This window comes from Equus przewalskii, chromosome 16, assembly GCF_037783145.1.
Source record: "Equus przewalskii isolate Varuska chromosome 16, EquPr2, whole genome shotgun sequence".
NCBI classification, from domain to species: Eukaryota; Metazoa; Chordata; class Mammalia; order Perissodactyla; family Equidae; genus Equus; species Equus przewalskii.
The window spans coordinates 79,377,577-79,394,844 of record NC_091846.1 but is presented as its reverse complement, the minus strand read 5'-3'; the positions used below and the strand labels follow the sequence as shown (position 1 = coordinate 79,394,844).

The following is a 17,268-nucleotide window of genomic DNA, read 5'->3' as shown; positions in this document are numbered from 1 at the left end:
CTCTGCTCTCTGAAAACCACCTTGTTCTGGTGGATCGTCGGATCTCTCCCAGCTCTGGCTTTCCATCACCCCGGACACACCGCAAAATCCAAAATGGACTGTGCAGGCTGACCAGGAAGTAGAAGACATTACATTCGTGTAATGAGAAAGACTGAACAAACAGCAAAATGGCGACGGGTGACACCAGGGGAGTGTTTCCACCACCCCCATTGTGCAGACACGCAGGAACTCGCCGAGACTCTGGCCATTACGCAGAGACGCCTGTCTGAGGTCAGGGGAAACCCGCGCTCGTGCATGCTGCGTAACTCCGCCAGGTAGAAACCGCTTGGCAATTACTGTTTTACTCAGGGGACCCTTGTCCGGATTCACCCTGCTATTTTCCAATTTTTTGGTTCACTGTTGCTTCTTACATCTCACTTCTCCATTCCTCCAGTAAATCCTTTATGAAGTTTTTTTTTTTTTAAACAAAATTCTATCAGTGTGAAACTTTCAGGCTTTTCCAGCAAATGTCAGTCATACCAATAATGGAAAAGAGTGTTAACTCATCTGTTAAATCTTTTTTTGCAATTCTCCTTAGAAAGCAAGATCCAAGTGTATGCTGTGTACTTAAAGTGATGCTGAACGATTAAAAAAACAATGGACAAAGATGTATCAGGTAAACTGAAATAAGAAGAAAGCAGAGAATAGTGATCCTTGTATTACAGACAGTAAAATTCAAGCCCCGAAGCATTAAACATGGCAAAGAGGGGCTTTGTTTAACACTGAAAGCAGAGCTCACAATGAAGACATGATACTCATGAAAATCCATGCACCAAATAACTCAAGTCACTCTTATAGAGCAAAAAACACAGGAAACGCAAGGATGCATAGACAGAAGCACATTTATATTAGCGGAATTTTGTCCACCATTCTCAAAGACAAAAGGGATGAGAAATGAGGAAGGAGAAAGGAGACTTAAACAGCACAACCTGTAAGACGGCTATTGCGAATATGCACCAAGCATCCTTTACGCATTGAGAGAAGAGAAGACGTCTTCTTCTCAAGTGCTCATGGAATAGTCACAAAAATTAGTTATATATGAGGTCACAAAGAAAACTTAAGTCAATTTCATAAAGTAGAATTATTAAAAACAACACTTTCTGATCACAGCGCAATAAAACTGGAAATTATTAACAGAAACAGAGAGAAAAGACCCTACCACTTGGAAATTAGAAAACATTTTATTGGAAAACTTTTGGGTAAAAAGGAAGTATGAACTACAATTGTAGAATTTCTGGAACATAATGATAATTAAAACACTATGTGTGAGAATCTATGGGATGCATTGAAAGGACCATAGCATGAAACACTTATTGGTAAAGTGAAATAAAAGAATTACTCAGCTCTAAAAATTAGAAAAAGGACAACAAAGTGAACGAACTATAAGAAAACATAAAGAAGGAAGTATTAATGACAAAGGCAGAAATTAATGAGGACCAGATGAAGAAACAGTGGAGTCAATTTATATATCAAACCCCTAGATTTTGGGAAAAAAATTGATAAACTAGACAAACTACTAGTTTATCTGATTAAGAAGAAAAAGCAAAAGCATAAATTTACAAAATAAAAAGTGACAAGGAGGAAATAGCAATGGAAACAAATGGTGTTTAAAAAATGAGACAATTCGAAGATCTCTATGCAAATACTTTTGAAAACACAGAAGACGGGTAATTCCCTGTAACTTCACTCAATATAGACTGCCGAGACTGACCCCATTCGATTAAGAAGGCCTAAAGGGGTCACTTTCCCTCCAGAAAAAAGCACCAAAATGAGAAGTTTTCACGGTCATTTCTAACAAATCTGAAAAGACCAGATGGTTCCAATGCTCTACAAACTTTCTAGGAGAATCCAAAAGGAAGGAAAATTTTCTAATTCTTCATTATAAAGCAGGTATAACATTGATACTTCAACCTGACAAAGATAGTACAGAAAACTACAGACTAATGTCACGTGTGTATTTGAGTGCAAAGATACTAAATAAAATATTAACTAGCAGAATCCAATACCATTTTAAGAAAATAGTCAATGTGACCAAGTGGAATTTATTCCAGGAATGAAAGATTGGTTCAATATTAGGAAATTCATTAAAACATTATGTACCATATTAACAGATCTCAAGAAAAAAAATGTAATTGTCTTCAAAGATGATGAAAAAACTTTGACAAAACGTGAAAGAATTGGTGGATACTTTCTTTACATCTTAAAATACATGCATGTCTGTCTTAAAGCCAGAATCTTACTTAGTGGGTAGACAGTAGAGGCTTTTCTGCTAAGATCACGAGGGAGGCAATGATGCCCACTAGCCCTTCCGCTGTTAAACATCATCCTAGACAGATGAGCCAATGCAATCAGGTAAGGGAAATCAAAGAGATGCAAAAACATTGGTGGAAAAAGAAGAAAATCTTTTCTATTTGTAGATGATAATAAAGTGTGTCTGGAAAATCCATAGAATCAGTGATAAAATGAACTCAAGCAATAAAAGAATTCAATAAGATAGCAGAATAAAAAAATTAACCTAGAGAAATCAATAGCATTTATAGATACAAAGAAAAACCAGTTAAAGTACACAATAGTAGAGAAAATCTCATATACAATAGCAACAAAGAAGACCAAATACTTAGGAATAAACTTAATGTGAAATGTACAGTAAGGAAAATTTAAAAATTCTCCTGAAAGGTGAAAGTAGACTCGAACAAAGGGAAAGATGTCACCTTTTCTTGGCTGGAACAACTCAACATCACGAAGATGTCTGTTCTTCCTAAATTACTTTGGAAATGTAATGCAATCCCAATAAAAACACAAGTTGAAAAACAGAAATTAGACATGTTGACAAAAGACATGCAAGAATAATCAGGAAAACACTCAAAAAGAAAAACTAAGAGGGGTACTGGCCTCCCAGAAGTTAAAATACACTTAAGCCCGTGGGGCTGGCAGGTTAATAGACGAAGAGAGCAGCGCAGGAGGATGCACAGCCCAGAACAGAGGGAGCCACACCTGCAGATGCTTAGTATAAAATCGGTGTGGCATTGCAAATCTCGGGGGCGAAGACGGGCTTTTCAATAAATGGCGCTGGTATGAGTGGGTAGCCATGTGTAAAGAGAGAAAATTAGAAAGATACTTCACACCATACCCAAAGGTAACTCCAAACGGACAAGGGATCGCCAAGCAGCGGGGCAGATGAAGTCGTGTAAGGACCAGAGGAAACACGGCCGATTCCTCCTCAGCCGCGGTGTAGACAAACACTGTCGCTGTGGCTCAGAAGCTAAAGGCAACTCATGATGGGTCATTTTGACGACAGAAAAATTGAAAGTTTCTGCATGAAAAAATTTTAAACATAGTCCAAAGACAACTGACAAAGTGGAAAAAAATATTTGCCATGTGTGTCTCAGACAAAGGTGTAATATTCCTAAAATAGAAAGAACTCTTAGAGATTGAGGATAAAAAGACCAAAAACCTGGTAGAAAAATGAGAAAATGACCTGAACGGAACATTCACAACAATGATATAAAAATGACCCGTATGCATATGAGACGTTCAAACTCGCTCATGGTGGGAGAATTGCGAATTAAAACAACACTGAGATGTGGCTCCTTGCCCGTAAGATTGGTGATAATTTGAAAGTATGACGACACCCTGCTGGCGAGGCTGGGGGGACGTGGTCCGGCTCAGACACGCACACTGTCTGTCTGTCCCACCACGTTTGGAATGCAGGTGGGGTAACTACCAGGTCCCGCTTGCCATGGCTGGAAACTCTGTCCTCACCACCAGAAGAGAATTGTGATTCAGGTAACTCTCAGGACCGCTGACTCAGTAACTCCCACCGTCTCTGGGTTCTTTGATGACGAACATGGGAAAAATGGGTGGACATTTTCTTGATTACACACTTACGGACATTTGGGCCCAGAGTTTATTTTAAAAGGTTGAGATGAAACGCTAATATTGTTTTAAAGGTTTACTTGAAAATGTGTTTGGGAAAGTTAGGTAAATACCGTCAGGTATCATCTGACTATTAAGACTACATATTCCCTCATTTTTGATCCCGCTGTCCCGATTCTAAGCATTGGCCCTGGAGAAAGGTCTCTAATTATATGAAAATAGACATGCACCAGGCCTTCCATTGCTGTGTTGTTTGTAACTGCAGAAGACTGCAAACAAGTGGAAAGACCGCACAGAGGGGACGGGGGCACTGAGTGTGGGTCGTAAGCGCTGTGAAATGCTGGCAGCTGCAGAGAACAGAGGGAGAGCTCCACTGCCCCACGTGGAGTGATTTCCCTTCACAACGTCAAGTGAAAAGTGAAGGCTGGAGGAGATTTACGGACTGCACCCCTCAGGGAACGAAGGAGGGATGCGCAAACATACACGTATGTCCTCCTCTGTGCAAAAGGAAACACAGGCAGGATGACATGAACTCACGACATTGTCACATCCGGGATGGATCGCATGCCGGGCGAGTGGTGCTTTTCTGTATGCACCTTTTTCTACAGTTATGACTGTTAAAACCACAGCAATGCTTCATATATTCAAATGTTAATACGTATTTAAAATCAATAGGATGAGAGGACCAAAAAGGGAATGCAAATTATAGTGAACGAGCCTGATTTAATTAGAAGCGGTAACACCCACGGTGCGGGGGGCGAGGAAGGACTCCCCAGGTAACTTTGGACGAAATATGTGACTAGAGGCCGTGAGACTAGAGACAGAGAACTATTCATGAGTATTGTTCTCTTGTCGGGAAATCTGATTTTCCCAGGCATACGGGACAGCAATTCTAAAACTGTAAGACTGGGCAAATTATTAAATATGTTGTGGAAAATGGGAGCCGGGTTTCTAACAATTACGAAGAAGGTACTGGAAGGAACCCTGATGGAGTTCCACAGTGCTGGAGTGGAATCCGTGGCATCCCTCGAATTTATGGTTTTATATAGAAAAAAGGGGAGGAAGGAGAGAAACAGACAGTTCGACATAGATGTGTCTGTGTGTGTGTGTGGGTGTCTGCATCTGTGTGTGTGTGTCCCTGTGTGTGCGTCTGTGTGTGTGTCTGCATCTGTGTGTGTCCCTGTGTGTGCATCTGTGTGTGTGTCTGCATCTGTATGTGTGTGTATCCCTGTGTGTGTGTCTGCATCTGTGTGTGTGTCCCTGGGTGTGTCTGCGTCTGTGTGTGTGTGTCCCTGTGTGTGCATCTGCATCTGTGTGTGTGTCCCTGTGTGTGTGTCCCTGGGTGTGTCTGCATCTGTGTGTGTGTGTCCCTGTGTGTGAGTCTGTCTGTGTGTGTGTCTGCATCTGTGTGTGTGTCCCTGTGTGTGTGTCCCTGGGTGTGTCTGCATCTGTGTGTGTGTGTCCCTGTGTGTGCATCTGTGTGTGTGTCTGCATCTGTGTGTGTGTGCGTCTGCATCTGTGTGTGTGTCCCTGGGTGTGTCTGCATCTGTGTGTGTGTCCCTGTGTGTGCGTCTGTGTGTGTCGTATGCTGCCCAGCTCTGTCTGCCGAGGGCGCCTGGAAGCAGCGACATTCTGTTGAATTTACCCAGCACCCAGTTCTTGGTTTCTAACTTCAGGTCTCCCGTAAAAGAAACCAGATTCCAGGACTGGGGCAGAGAAAGTACAAGAGGCCTAGAGCATCTTTTGGGGCCAGACAGGAAGTGCTCAAAGAGGACTGGCACGTTAAAAGGACGGAAGAACCAAACGGAAGGAGCTCTAGAGGCAAATCTGGGGAATTTGGACAAGAAAATGATGACACTGATGTTTTATAATCCATGGAATAAAATAAATGTTTATGAGTCTGGATGGATGTTAACAAACATTCAAATGAATAAATAAATATTATGAGGAACAAGCTCTTCCTTAAAGCAGAATTCCAATTAATAAATAGAGAAGAAATGATAGAAGAGGAGATCGCCATTTGGCAAACACCGCACCAGCCATCAGGCAGCTTGTGGCTGCCACCAGGGGGCAGGTCCGGAGATGCCGGAAATATTAGCTGTAACCAGAATCCTATTCTTGTTCCATTCTTTCAGACACCAGAGGCTGGCTCACTGGAGGAGACTGGGGGACGGGCTGAAATACAGGTTCTGGCCCCACCTCTCGGCCCATTGTGGGGTCCCACAGGCTACACGTGTTCTTTCTTTAGTGGGGTCTTTAGGGTGAGGAAAAGATCTGTTGCCCCTTGGGATGCCAGCTCCCAATCTCGGAGGCTTGGCACACTGGTTTTCATTTCCACAAGCTCCCTCTTAGAGGGACGCTGTTCCTCTTTCCTGGGGACACCCCTCGGGGGACACTCTGGGCTCTCAGGGCCCCACCCACCCCAGGGGAGGAGCAGTGACAACTGAAAGTTTGGGAAGGAAGGACGGTGGCTGCGCCTTCCTCTCCCTGTGGCGTCCGCCTGCCGGGAAGACATTTCTGTCGCCCTCCTCTAGGCTCTGGGTTCCCAGGGTCAGACACCCTGCAGGGGGTGGGGAGCGGGGCGTCCCTCAGCCCCGACAGAGACCTGGGAAATCCACCTCACCCAGTGGAGCAGCCGTGCTCCCCCATGCTTTCCATCCTCCATAAAGGAGATGTCTCCGTCGGCACCTGTCTGCCTCCTCTGGCCTCCCCACCACGTTCTGACTCGGGCAGGGGAGCTATGGGGTTGCATTTACCATCATTCAGAATTTGGTCTTCACTGCGACCAGACAATTGTGAATTATCCAAGAGTTTATGATAACTCTGAGGACCACCAACTTGATATTTCTGATCAACGCCAGAATCTTTGATGAAGAGCATTAAAAAAATGAAGAAACGTTTTCTTAATTAACTCTTATGAGCACTGTGGGCCATGCTTTAAACCGCTAGCGGGGAATGCTAGCAGAGCTTTCGGTCCTACTGAACACGTGCGTTGGAAGTTACTGTGTAAACAGAATCGGGCTTCATCTGACCGTGCCTGAACCCAGAGGCACAGGCCTCGGCAGACTTTGGGGGAGCTCACCCTAGGAACTGGAATTTACATCTGGATGCAAAATTTCCAGAAAATGCTGGACATCCCTGCTGCTGAGTGCGTTTCCACGCACTATCTGTGGCTTCCTGATACCCGGCTCCCGCCCGAGTGAGTGTCAATCAAATGCACTGCCCCTGGTCCTCAGGATGCTGTTTATCTGGTGCGTCTGGAACAGCAGAAGCTGCGCTTTGGAGAAGCATGCTCTTCGTGTTGCTCGCTGCTGGCCGTGTGGCCTTGGGCAGGTCCTTTCTCAGACCCCACTTTTATCCCCTGTCGAGTGGGGGTGTCACTGCAGCCGGGCTCTCTCAGGAGCCTCAGGCGAGCATCGGACGTGCTGGCTGGGGAAAGTGCCTATTCTCCTGGGCCCCGTGTTCCTGCAGTGGCTAAACCCCATTTGCCTCCCGAGCGCCAGACCTCCCTTGCACGCGCACCCCAGAGACCAGCCCAGAATAAAGGGAACTTGTCTCTGCCATCTAGTCTAAGTCCTCGGTCTTGGGAGGTTATAGAAGTGGTTCAGGACAACTGCTGCCTTCGCATCTCCAGGGCTCCTGCCCCAGGAGCAGCTGGCCTTGAAGACCGCTAACACCCTGGGACTGTGCGCGCAAACCACAGACCTCGAGGAATACGTGCAATTATGGGTTTAAAAAAATGGGTACTTGCCTTTTTCCTTGAATAATCTTGTTGATAACGTTGCTTCGGTCGCTTGTGTTGTAGACGCTGATGATTTGCTGTGATCCAGCATCTCTTGGACTAGAATTTCATCTTGGGAAAAGCACATGGGGTCATGTTAAAGCCAGCGATGCAGGATCCACGCCCTTCTGCGCTACGTGGACCTAAGGCAGCCTGTGAATGCAGAGAGCTGGAAACAGGGACTCAGGGAGCTCCAAGGAGCACTGGCTTCCCGAAGAACCTTGTCTGGGGCAGGGAGACCGCTGCCTTCCTAAATCATTTCTGAAGACCTGAGACCACCCAGATTCCCTGGACAGTAAACATTGCCCCCAAAGATACGATGCCAGACACCTGGCCCCGGCGTGGTCATGATGCTCCTTCCTGCCCCTGCTGTCACCCTGTCCCTCTCTGAGACTTTCCTCAAGCTTCCCGTGTATGCACGAACCTCTTTCCTCATCTCTACACGACGCGGCCTTGTTCTCTTCCTTCCCATCCTTCCGACCTCTCCTAGGAGGCTCTTAACCTGAGAGTCCTGGACTTTGTGTTGGACACACCTGGACCACGCTCTGGTTCTGCTCTCACCGCAACGTAATCTTAGACAAGTTTCTCTTGGGCCTTCGGTTTTCTTGCCTGTGAAATGGGATCTGTATTTATCTTATTGGGCTTTTTAGGAGGTTCAATAAAGCAGTGCGTGTAAGAAGCCCTTAACACAGCCCGGTCCGTGGTGGAGGCTGAACGGATGAATGGCAGCACTCAGTCCCTCCATCTGTGCAGCCCAACGGGCACTCGCTGACCAGCCAGTCCGCACGCTGGGTTTGTGCTGAATGGAGCCCAGCTGGGGTGACCAACTGCTCTGGTTTGCCCTAATTTTCCTGTTTCAGCATGAAAGTCCCGTGTCCAGGAGCCCCTCAGTCCCGGGCAAAGCGGATGCTGGTGACCCTAGTTCCAGCTCAAGTGGAATACATGCGTAAAGGGGAGAAGACCTGAAATTTCACTGGAAACAAAGATTTCACCAACATCCATGGGGAGGACGCTCCCACACGATTCTGTGGCATTTCTATTAAGCAGGCACGCTCTCCTCCTTCCCCCGCAGAACCTGAACTTGGCCGGGCCATGTGCACACCCCAGCAGGTACCTGGAGACTTCTGCAGCGGGGGTGAGCCACAGGACAAGCAGGAGTCTACTGGGCTCTGTGGAGAATTTTGCTTTTCCTGATAAAGAGAAATGAGTGTATGGACCTGCACTCCTGCCTCTTGCTGCCCTGGAAGTGGCCCTGACGGCTGGAGCTGTGGACACCCTCCGTGATCACAAGGCACAAGCTTGAGGGCTGCCCAGGTGACCTCTGGGGCATGGTCTCGTGTTGCTGAGCTGCTGGTGACCCAGGAACACAGTCACCGCGTGGCTGAGCTGCTCTGTTTCTGCTCACGTGGCCAGTCGCAGTCTTACTGGTGTACCTGCTCTGGCTACACCTGCTTCCGCCTTGAGAAGACCTCGGCCACTTTTCTAGGACAGCTATTGTGCAGAGGAACCAAGTTTTAGTCCCCCCAAATCATGTTGTCTAGTTAGATTTTGGGTCACAGAGAAGAATGGATGTTCATGCGAACAACAAGCATTATTGAATACCTGCTGCGTACCAGAAACTCCAGGTGCTGGAGGGTCAAGGATGGCCCAGCCCTGCTCCCAGATCTCTGTCCCGAGCAAACCAGCCATGAGTGAGGGGCAGAACTCTACAGACACGACCAGGCACAGCACTTCAGCCTAACAGAGAGCCCACTAGAGGCTGAGGCGAAGGAGAGCCCCCCCAGCAGGGGCCGGCAGGGGACAGGAGCTCGGCTGACCTGCTCAAAGAACTGGTGTTCCTGGCACTAGTCTGCCCTGTCCAGGAAGCCTCCTGGGGACACTAAAGGTGTGAGCAGCAGACGTCCTGAGAGCTCCTCGAAGCGGGGGGGCGGGGTGACATCCCAGCTGCAACCAGACGGCTCCCCGTTTGTGGACGGTGACAAGTCCTCAGGCCGGAGAGGCTCAAAGCCAACCGGCTTCACACCTTCTTCAGTGTGGCAGCTGGGGGAATGCCCCAAAGGTGAGCAAACCAAAATGCAAAAGCTGCCTCTGACGGCTTCAGCACTCCTCCAGAAACGTCGGCTATGTAACTGTAGCCAGAGAAAACCTTAGGTACAGACGGAGCCAGACAGGTCTACGAGGTGAGAAAGCTCTTTGTCTGAAACCATGCCTAATTTCTTAGTGTTAACTGTTCTTTCTTGAGAAATGAGGTATTGAATACTCAAGCGGACAATGACCAGACCTACATACAAGCAGAACTCTGACCCGCTGTCTCAGCGCCCGGCCCAGGCAGCCAGCCCGCCTTCCAGTCACACTTGCAGGAAGTTGACTGCCTTCTCCAGCAACAGTCCCGGAAGCCAAACAACCACCTGCAGCACCGGCCCCTGACGGCCGGGCGTGACCAATCACTGCAGCTGCCCCAACTTCTGTCCCTGCGGCCAGCTCAGGACCAACCAGAGGAGCCAAAGGTGCTCCCCTGCCCCCTCACACTGCATGCTTGCTTCTGGCTAGCCACCTTGGTGTCCCCCGGCCAGCATCTCTGGTGGGACACCCCTGAGTCGTGCCTTGGCCAGCACCTCCCTCAGGGCACCCCTAACCATCCGCTGGCCAGAACCTCCATTCATCAGGACGTCCCAACCATCCACCTCCATCAGGACACCCTGACGTCCCCCTCCATCAGGGCATCCCTGACCATCCCCCTCCATCAGGACACCCCTGACCGTCCCCCTCCATCAGGGCACCCCTGACCGTCCCCCTCCATCAGGGCACCCCTGACCGTCCCCCTCCATCAGGACACCCCTGACCGTCCCCCTCCATCAGGACACCCCTGACCGTCCCCCTCCATCAGGACACCCCTGACCATCCCCCTCCATCAGGACACCCCTGACCATCCCCCTCCATCAGGACACCCCTGACCATCCCCCTCCATCAGGGCACCCCTGACCGTCCCCCTCCATCAGGACACCCCTGACCATCCCCCTCCATCAGGGCACCCCTGACCGTCCCCCTCCATCAGGACACCCCTGACCGTCCCCCTCCATCAGGACACCCCTGACCATCCCCCTCCATCAGGACACCCCTGACCGTCCCCCTCCATCAGGACACCCCTGACCGTCCCCCTCCATCAGGACACCCCTGACCATCCCCCTCCATCAGGGCACCCCTGACCATCCCCCTCCATCAGGACACCCCTGACCATCCCCCTCCATCAGGACACCCCTGACCATCCCCCTCCATCAGGACACCCCTGCCCGTCCCCCTCCATCAGGACGCCCCTGCCCGTCCCCCTCCATCAGGACACCCCAGAGCTGTCCCCCGGCCAGCATCCCCCCCAGGGCACCCCTGAGCCTCCCTCCCTGTCCCTGTCGCCTGAGTCTCTGCCACATGTAGTTGATGGTGGCCGACCCTCTGCTACAGCCAGCTCTGAGCCAACAGCCTCTGCTGCTCTCATGTGGGCCATCTTTGCTTCTTTGCAGAGATCTGGGTTTCTCACTCAAAGCTTCCCCTTCTACCTTGGAGAAGTGTGGAGCGGGGTGGGGCTGCAGTTCTGGTTCGCTGAGCCCCAGAAAATCACCAGAAATCCCAGTGACTCTATTCTTTCTCACCTTTTCCAAAGGTTGTTGGGGCTTCGGATGGAGAGGGAGCTGTGTCAGGACTGTAATTCTCCCAACACAGTACGCGTCAGACCCGCCAGGAGAGGCGTGAGTCCTCGTCACAGCCACTCCCTGACCTGGAGGAGCTGGATGCTTGCCTGGGGCAGTTCACTGACTAGTGGGGTGGCCTTCGAGTTCCTGCACGTTTTACCTAACCAGCACAGAATATTTTTAGGGCGTCTGACTCTGCTGAAGCTCATACCTCCACAGGGCCCTCAGTGGGACCAAGTTCTCTCCAAGCCCTGAACCTCACACAGAGACGACGTCATCATCTCATTTTACAGACCAGACCTGGTTCAGGGAGATTAAGGCACCTGCAGGCCTGGGAACCACGTCTTCTGATTCTGAGACAGGATCTGCTTAGATGAGCGGATGGTGTTAGCCCCAGAGTGAACTGCGAACATGCATTCATTTGTTCATTCACTCATTAATGTAATCTATCTATCTATATCTATCTATCTATCATCTATCTATCTATATCTATCAATCTATGTATCCCTCTCTCTATCTATATCTATCATCTACCCATCTGTCTATCTATACCTATATGTCTATCTATCCATCTATCTATCATCTATCTATCTATCCCTATATCTATATCTATCAGTCTATCTATCTGTCTATCCATCCATCTATATCTATCTATCAATCATCCATCTATCCCTCTATCTATCTATATCTATCTATCCGGCAGTCAGAGAGGATTTTCTGAGGCCTCTCATACACCAGACTTGGAAACGGCAGCAAAGCCCAGCCTCCTGACAGAGGCGCTCCTGGAAAGGGCCCGCTTACCTGGCGGACACCTGCGTTGTCCTCAGAGACCTCCTGTCTGAGGCTTCTAAGCCTCGAGAGCAGCGTCAGCACCACACCTCCCTAGGGCTCCCTCTCAGACCCAGGGCGACCCCCAGTCCCACTCGCGACCCCGTGAACAGATGCCTGAAGTGAGCAGGGTCAGGACCCCGTGCCCTAAGCCCCCTCTCTCTGCTCGGGGGACTCCTCTAGGCCTCAGCTTCCTCAAATGTAAAGTGAGGGGCTGGACCAGAACTGTGGGTACTGGAGCTCTGGGAGCGTGGTCGCACACGGAACATGGCTGGCCTCACTGAGGTTTCTTCTAAGTGTGAAGCACTCACCGGATTTTGAAGGCTCAGTGAGATAAAAAGACTGAAAATATCTCATTAATAATTTTATATCATTTACATGTTGAAATGATAGGACTAAATTAAATGTTATTGAAATTAATTTCACTTATTTCCTTTTTAAAGAAAAATATGGCTACTAGAAAATTTAAAATGACACCTGTGTCTTGCATTATATTTCTTTAGGGCAGCCTTGATTACAGCGATGATTCCCAGCCCGGCTGTGCCTCCAGCAGGGCTGGACGCGGGCATTTCTCATAAGATCCCGGGTGATGCAGGTGCTGCTGGTCCACAGACCTCACCTTGAGATGTGAGGCTCCAAGACTCTCCTTAGGTCTAATGGGCTAAAATTCTGTCTTTCTTAATTCCTTGGGAATTTGACTCTTAGGTGTAAGCACTGAAGCTATGCGACACGGGGATGGGGTTCTAGCCTCAAGCCAAGTCACTTCCCTCCACCCTGTGCAACTTTCCTGGGAGACCCCCCGACAATCGCCCAGCCCTGCAAACACAGCCAGGGGTCTGGTGTGCGGAGGGTCCTTACCCAACACTCCATGTACCTCCTCCTGAGTTTTTGAACTTGATGGAATTTCAGTAATTGGACCTAGAGGGGAAATAGAGAACCCACTAGGTTAACAATGTTCATTGAGTTTGAGCTGACTTCTCTCTAAATAGATTCGGTTTCTCGGTGCCCCCAGCCCGCTCTAGGGGAGGAGCCCTGCCCGCAGCTCTCGGGATGGCCTGTCCTGTGGAAAGTGGGGCCAGGTGGCTGGGAGGATGGACCACACATTTGCCGTGTGCTCTGAGCCGACACCTGCTCCCGGGCAGCGCTCACTATCATCCCTTGGGAAGGGTAAAAACGTCCCAGCTCCCAGGATGACTGTGTCCACGCAAGTGCTGAGGAGGGCCAATGAAGAGGGACATGCGTGTCCTTTTGTAAAAAGCACACTTCTACCTCCTGTGTGCACGTTCCAACAGTGGGTGTGTCTGAAAGTGGAGGCATGTGATCTGGAGAAATGGAGGCAGTGCGGGATGCTGCCGGCTTTGGGGTTCTCTGTTGGGAGGGGAGGGTCCAGAGAGACTGGCCACCCCGCTTTCTCCTCCTTCATGAGCAGAGCGATTCCAGGTGGTGCCATCGCAGGTAAGACACGAGTCTCATGGGTGAGCAGGCCGGGCCCAGATGTCCATCCTCCATGGGATTCCTGGACTCCTGACCTTAAGCCTTCCTGGCCTCACTGACCTGAACTGACTGCGCTGGGAGCAGGGCAGTGTGTGCTGACTCTGAGTGCTGATTTCCCCTTGGCTGCACCCTCGAAGGCACTCCCCCGACTCAACTCTGCTTTCTTAGGGCCGCAATGTCCTGGTCCATCCCCGTGACTCAAGGTCAAGGTCAGCCTTTTCCCCCAGCCCCCGGTAGCAGCAGGCCAACCAGAGAGAAGACAGCAGCCCCCAAGGACGGCTGGGCAGGGCCCCTTCCCCTCGCTGCAGCACAGAGCATGCAAGTGGCGTCTGCAGACTCTGAAGTTCCAGCACTAAACCAACGACAAGGCTGATTTTCAAATGGTTTTAATGATGGACAATCTGCATACCAATCGACTCATCTGTGCACACAGGCTGAGAACAATGCAGGGAGAGATGCGGAAAGGCCTGTGCTGCGATGACAATGCTTCCAGTGTGCTGACCTCGTCAGCGAAGCAAACAAAAGTACAGTCTCTTTGGAGGAGACATTAATGAGTCATTAAGAACGGGTACAGCTGCGTGGTGCAAGCACTTCGTTAAAAATATTCTTCTCATTTTGTGTCTGTCCCGTAATTATAATGGAAGTATTGTGCAAGTCAGCCAGTCAGCGCATGCAGAAAAATATTTATGTTTTACAATATCTGCACGGTTTTTAAAGTGCATTGTCAAGTGTGGCTGCTGTACCACGTTTTGCCTGTTGTCGCCTCTTACTGACAGCCTCAGCTTTAAAACGCCCTGCACCCGCGTTATGACAGTCACCGCTCTGTCTCCGTACGTGCCTGGTGCACATCCCGGCCACCAGGGAAGGCGCACTGTGGAGCTCTGTCGTCTGCCCTGCTGAATTTGGGGAAAACAAGGCTGTACGCTCCTCCATCGCGAGGCCATGGCTCCTGCTCCCTCCTCTCCTCATGGTCAGGCCAGCCCGTGTGGCCCACGGCCACAGTGCCCACCCAGGCAGGAGACCCCAGAGCAGAGTAAGGAAACCCAATGTGCCTTTGAGAGAACCGTTTAGAAACTGCCCTCAACTGTCTTTAAAGCTGGAGAAGTCCCTGAAGGTCACCCAAGGTGCTCACTGTGGGGACGAGGAGAGTGGATCTGGGGAGGGGAGAGGCCGGCTCGGGGCTGCATCAGGGGCCTCCATTTAATCCACGTGCATGGAGCAGTTCCTGAGGATGCTGGGGGCAGGACCACCATCAACAGGAGCGAGCGGCTGGAGGGACGGGAGGCAGCATTGGGGACCACACGTCCCCCATCTGTTACAGACCCACGGGCGCTTCCAGCCCCCAAAGGACGCTGTCCTTGGTAAGTGTCTCAAAACTAAGTTTCCTTAAGAAAAGAAGTTGGGAATGTGAGCTTCTTTCGTGACATCGTCAGGCTCCAGGGGACTGCCTGCCTTCTCACCCAGACAGAGGCAGGACTGCCCCCAGTTAGCTCTGGGCTGGTACGGGCAGGATGGAACGCACCACCGGGCTGGGCCAGCATCTTCGTGTCCTGCTCCCAGGAGACCCCACATCTGTGGGTGACTCTTCAGGGCCTGCTGGTCCAACCGAGGCAGCTGGGGTGGCGTCACCCTGTCAGGCCTCTTCCTTGAGCTTCCGTCCTCGGTGACCTCTGAGGAAGGTGGAAGGCAGAGGGGGAGCAGGTGGTCTGAGCAGGCAGCTTCCTGGCAGGAAGGGGGGCTGTGGAGGCCCCACCCCCTTTCTGGCACCTTCTGCCCACTCTGCCAGCGAGTCACATCCCGGAAGGCCGTCCCTGGCCACTGTCTCATCATTCCTCAACGCGGACGTGGTCAGGACAAGGTGATGGAGCCCAGGCATTCGGACTCTGCTCGGGTGGGACTGGAGCCAGCCCCCGTGAAAGGACCCTCTGACACCGGGAAGGGTTCGGATGCAGCCGGGCATTAGCGGATGGACAGGCTTCTGTTCACTTTGTTAGTGTTTCAACGACATTGTAGGATGTAAAAGGAAAACGCCCTTATCTGTTAGCAAGAAAACGTTTACAGAAATAGTGAGGCATCTTGGACGGTGCTAGAATGCTCGCAAGCACAGCAGAAGGGCGTTTGTGGAGAAAAACAAGACGGTGAAACGACCGGAATTGAAACTGGGCGATGGAGGGTGTACCCAATTCCGCTGCTTTTGGGTCAGTTAGAAATTCCCACAATAAGACATGAAGAAAAAAATGTACACCACTCTCCCATGGAGTCCTGGATCTTGAAAAGGGCTTCAAAGATAGAAGAACTTTTCAACTTACCCCATTTCCCACGGGGGAAACGCTCAATTTGGGGAGGCCGGGAAGGCGCAGGCCAGGGGGAGCAGGAGGCAGGGCCGCCTGGCTCACCGGAGGCACAGGTGCTCTACCTGCCATGACCCCGCGGTGACGTACCTGTCAACACTCTGAAGGGCTGGAGCTCAGCTTCCTGCCAGCAGTACAGCAGCAGGGCCAAGAGCGCCAGCATTCCTCTACTTGCTGCCATGCTCCCTCCCGCTGAAGGAGGGAGAGGAGGACCTCCTCCTGAAGGCCCCTCTGCTACCCGCCTCTGTCTCCAGGATACTGTGGAATGTCAGGGACCTGTGACCTCACGGCAGGAAGTGAGGGTCCTGCCCTCAGTGGGGAGAATGGTGCCCAGGGTCTCTGACTGGGAAGGCTGGCTAGGGGGATCCCCTCCACTTGCTCCCATGGCCTGTTCTCGTGCTTTCCTCGTCCTGCAGACCCTGAGGCCTGAAGGGGTAGGACGTTAATCAGGACTCTGTGGAGTGGCAGAACCCAACAAAATCTGCTCACAGGAAAAGAGATGTATTGGAAGGAGGCTGGAGAGCTCACTGTGTGACACGGCAAGTGCTGGAACCAGCAGTTCCAGGGGCTCCCTAAGGAGCAGGGGCTGACGCCCGGGCCTCCCTCCCTCTCCCTCTTTCTCAGCGTCAGCCCCAATTGCTCTCTGGTGGTGGACTTTCATCACAAGACAGGAGCATGGTTGCACATCTCCATGGCTGCATGTGCTCCATGCCCTAAATGATTCTAGAGTTTTCTCCATCAGCACCAATGAGAAACTCCCAGAGGAACACTCTGGTCGGGTTGCCTGCATCATATCCCATCCCAGGACCAGTTCCTATGTCTGGGGCTGAGAGTGGGGTAGGTGGCCCAGCCAGACCAGGTTTCTTCTGTGGGCAGGGGTGGGGTCCCAAGTGGACAGTTCTCAAACCACAGGGCAGTGGTCCTGGATGCCCAAGAACAAGAGTTCTCCTAAAGCTGGGCGAGGCCTCTGGAGACGGCTGGCCCACTGGGGTCTTTCAGCTTTCTATTTTTTTATTGCTGATGTGGGGGGCTACTGAAGATCATTGTGTAGGCTTTCTTCCTGATAGAGGTAGTGCAGCCAATCTACCTCAAGGAATTGTTCCTGAGTGAAGGTGCAGAGAAGCCAGTCCTACAGCACCAGCTATGGAGAGAAGAAAGAGCTTTATTGCATGGCTGACCAGCAAGGAGACAGGAGGCCAGGCTCAACCTGTGTCCC

At 50.7% G+C, this 17,268-nt stretch overlaps 1 protein-coding gene across 2 annotated transcripts in view; it reads right to left on the bottom strand.

The window, feature by feature from the left end:
• The window catches only part of SPACA7 (sperm acrosome associated 7), a 32,477-nt gene extending 16,155 nt beyond the window's left edge, over nucleotides 1-16,322 (bottom strand). The window contains exons 1-3 of one of the 2 annotated variants that reach the window (XR_011528275.1): nucleotides 16,143-16,322; nucleotides 13,066-13,125; nucleotides 7,667-7,768 (exon numbers count right to left, since the gene is read on the bottom strand). Coding sequence is in view for 1 of the 2 variants with exons in the window: in XM_070579293.1 (XP_070435394.1) it covers nucleotides 7,667-7,768; nucleotides 13,066-13,125; nucleotides 16,143-16,233 (253 nt within the window). In the remaining variant the exon portion in view is untranslated. The remainder of the gene's footprint in view (nucleotides 1-7,666; nucleotides 7,769-13,065; nucleotides 13,126-16,142) is intronic. The other variant, XM_070579293.1, reaches the window with a different exon arrangement.
• Between the last annotated feature and the right edge of the window lie 946 nt (nucleotides 16,323-17,268).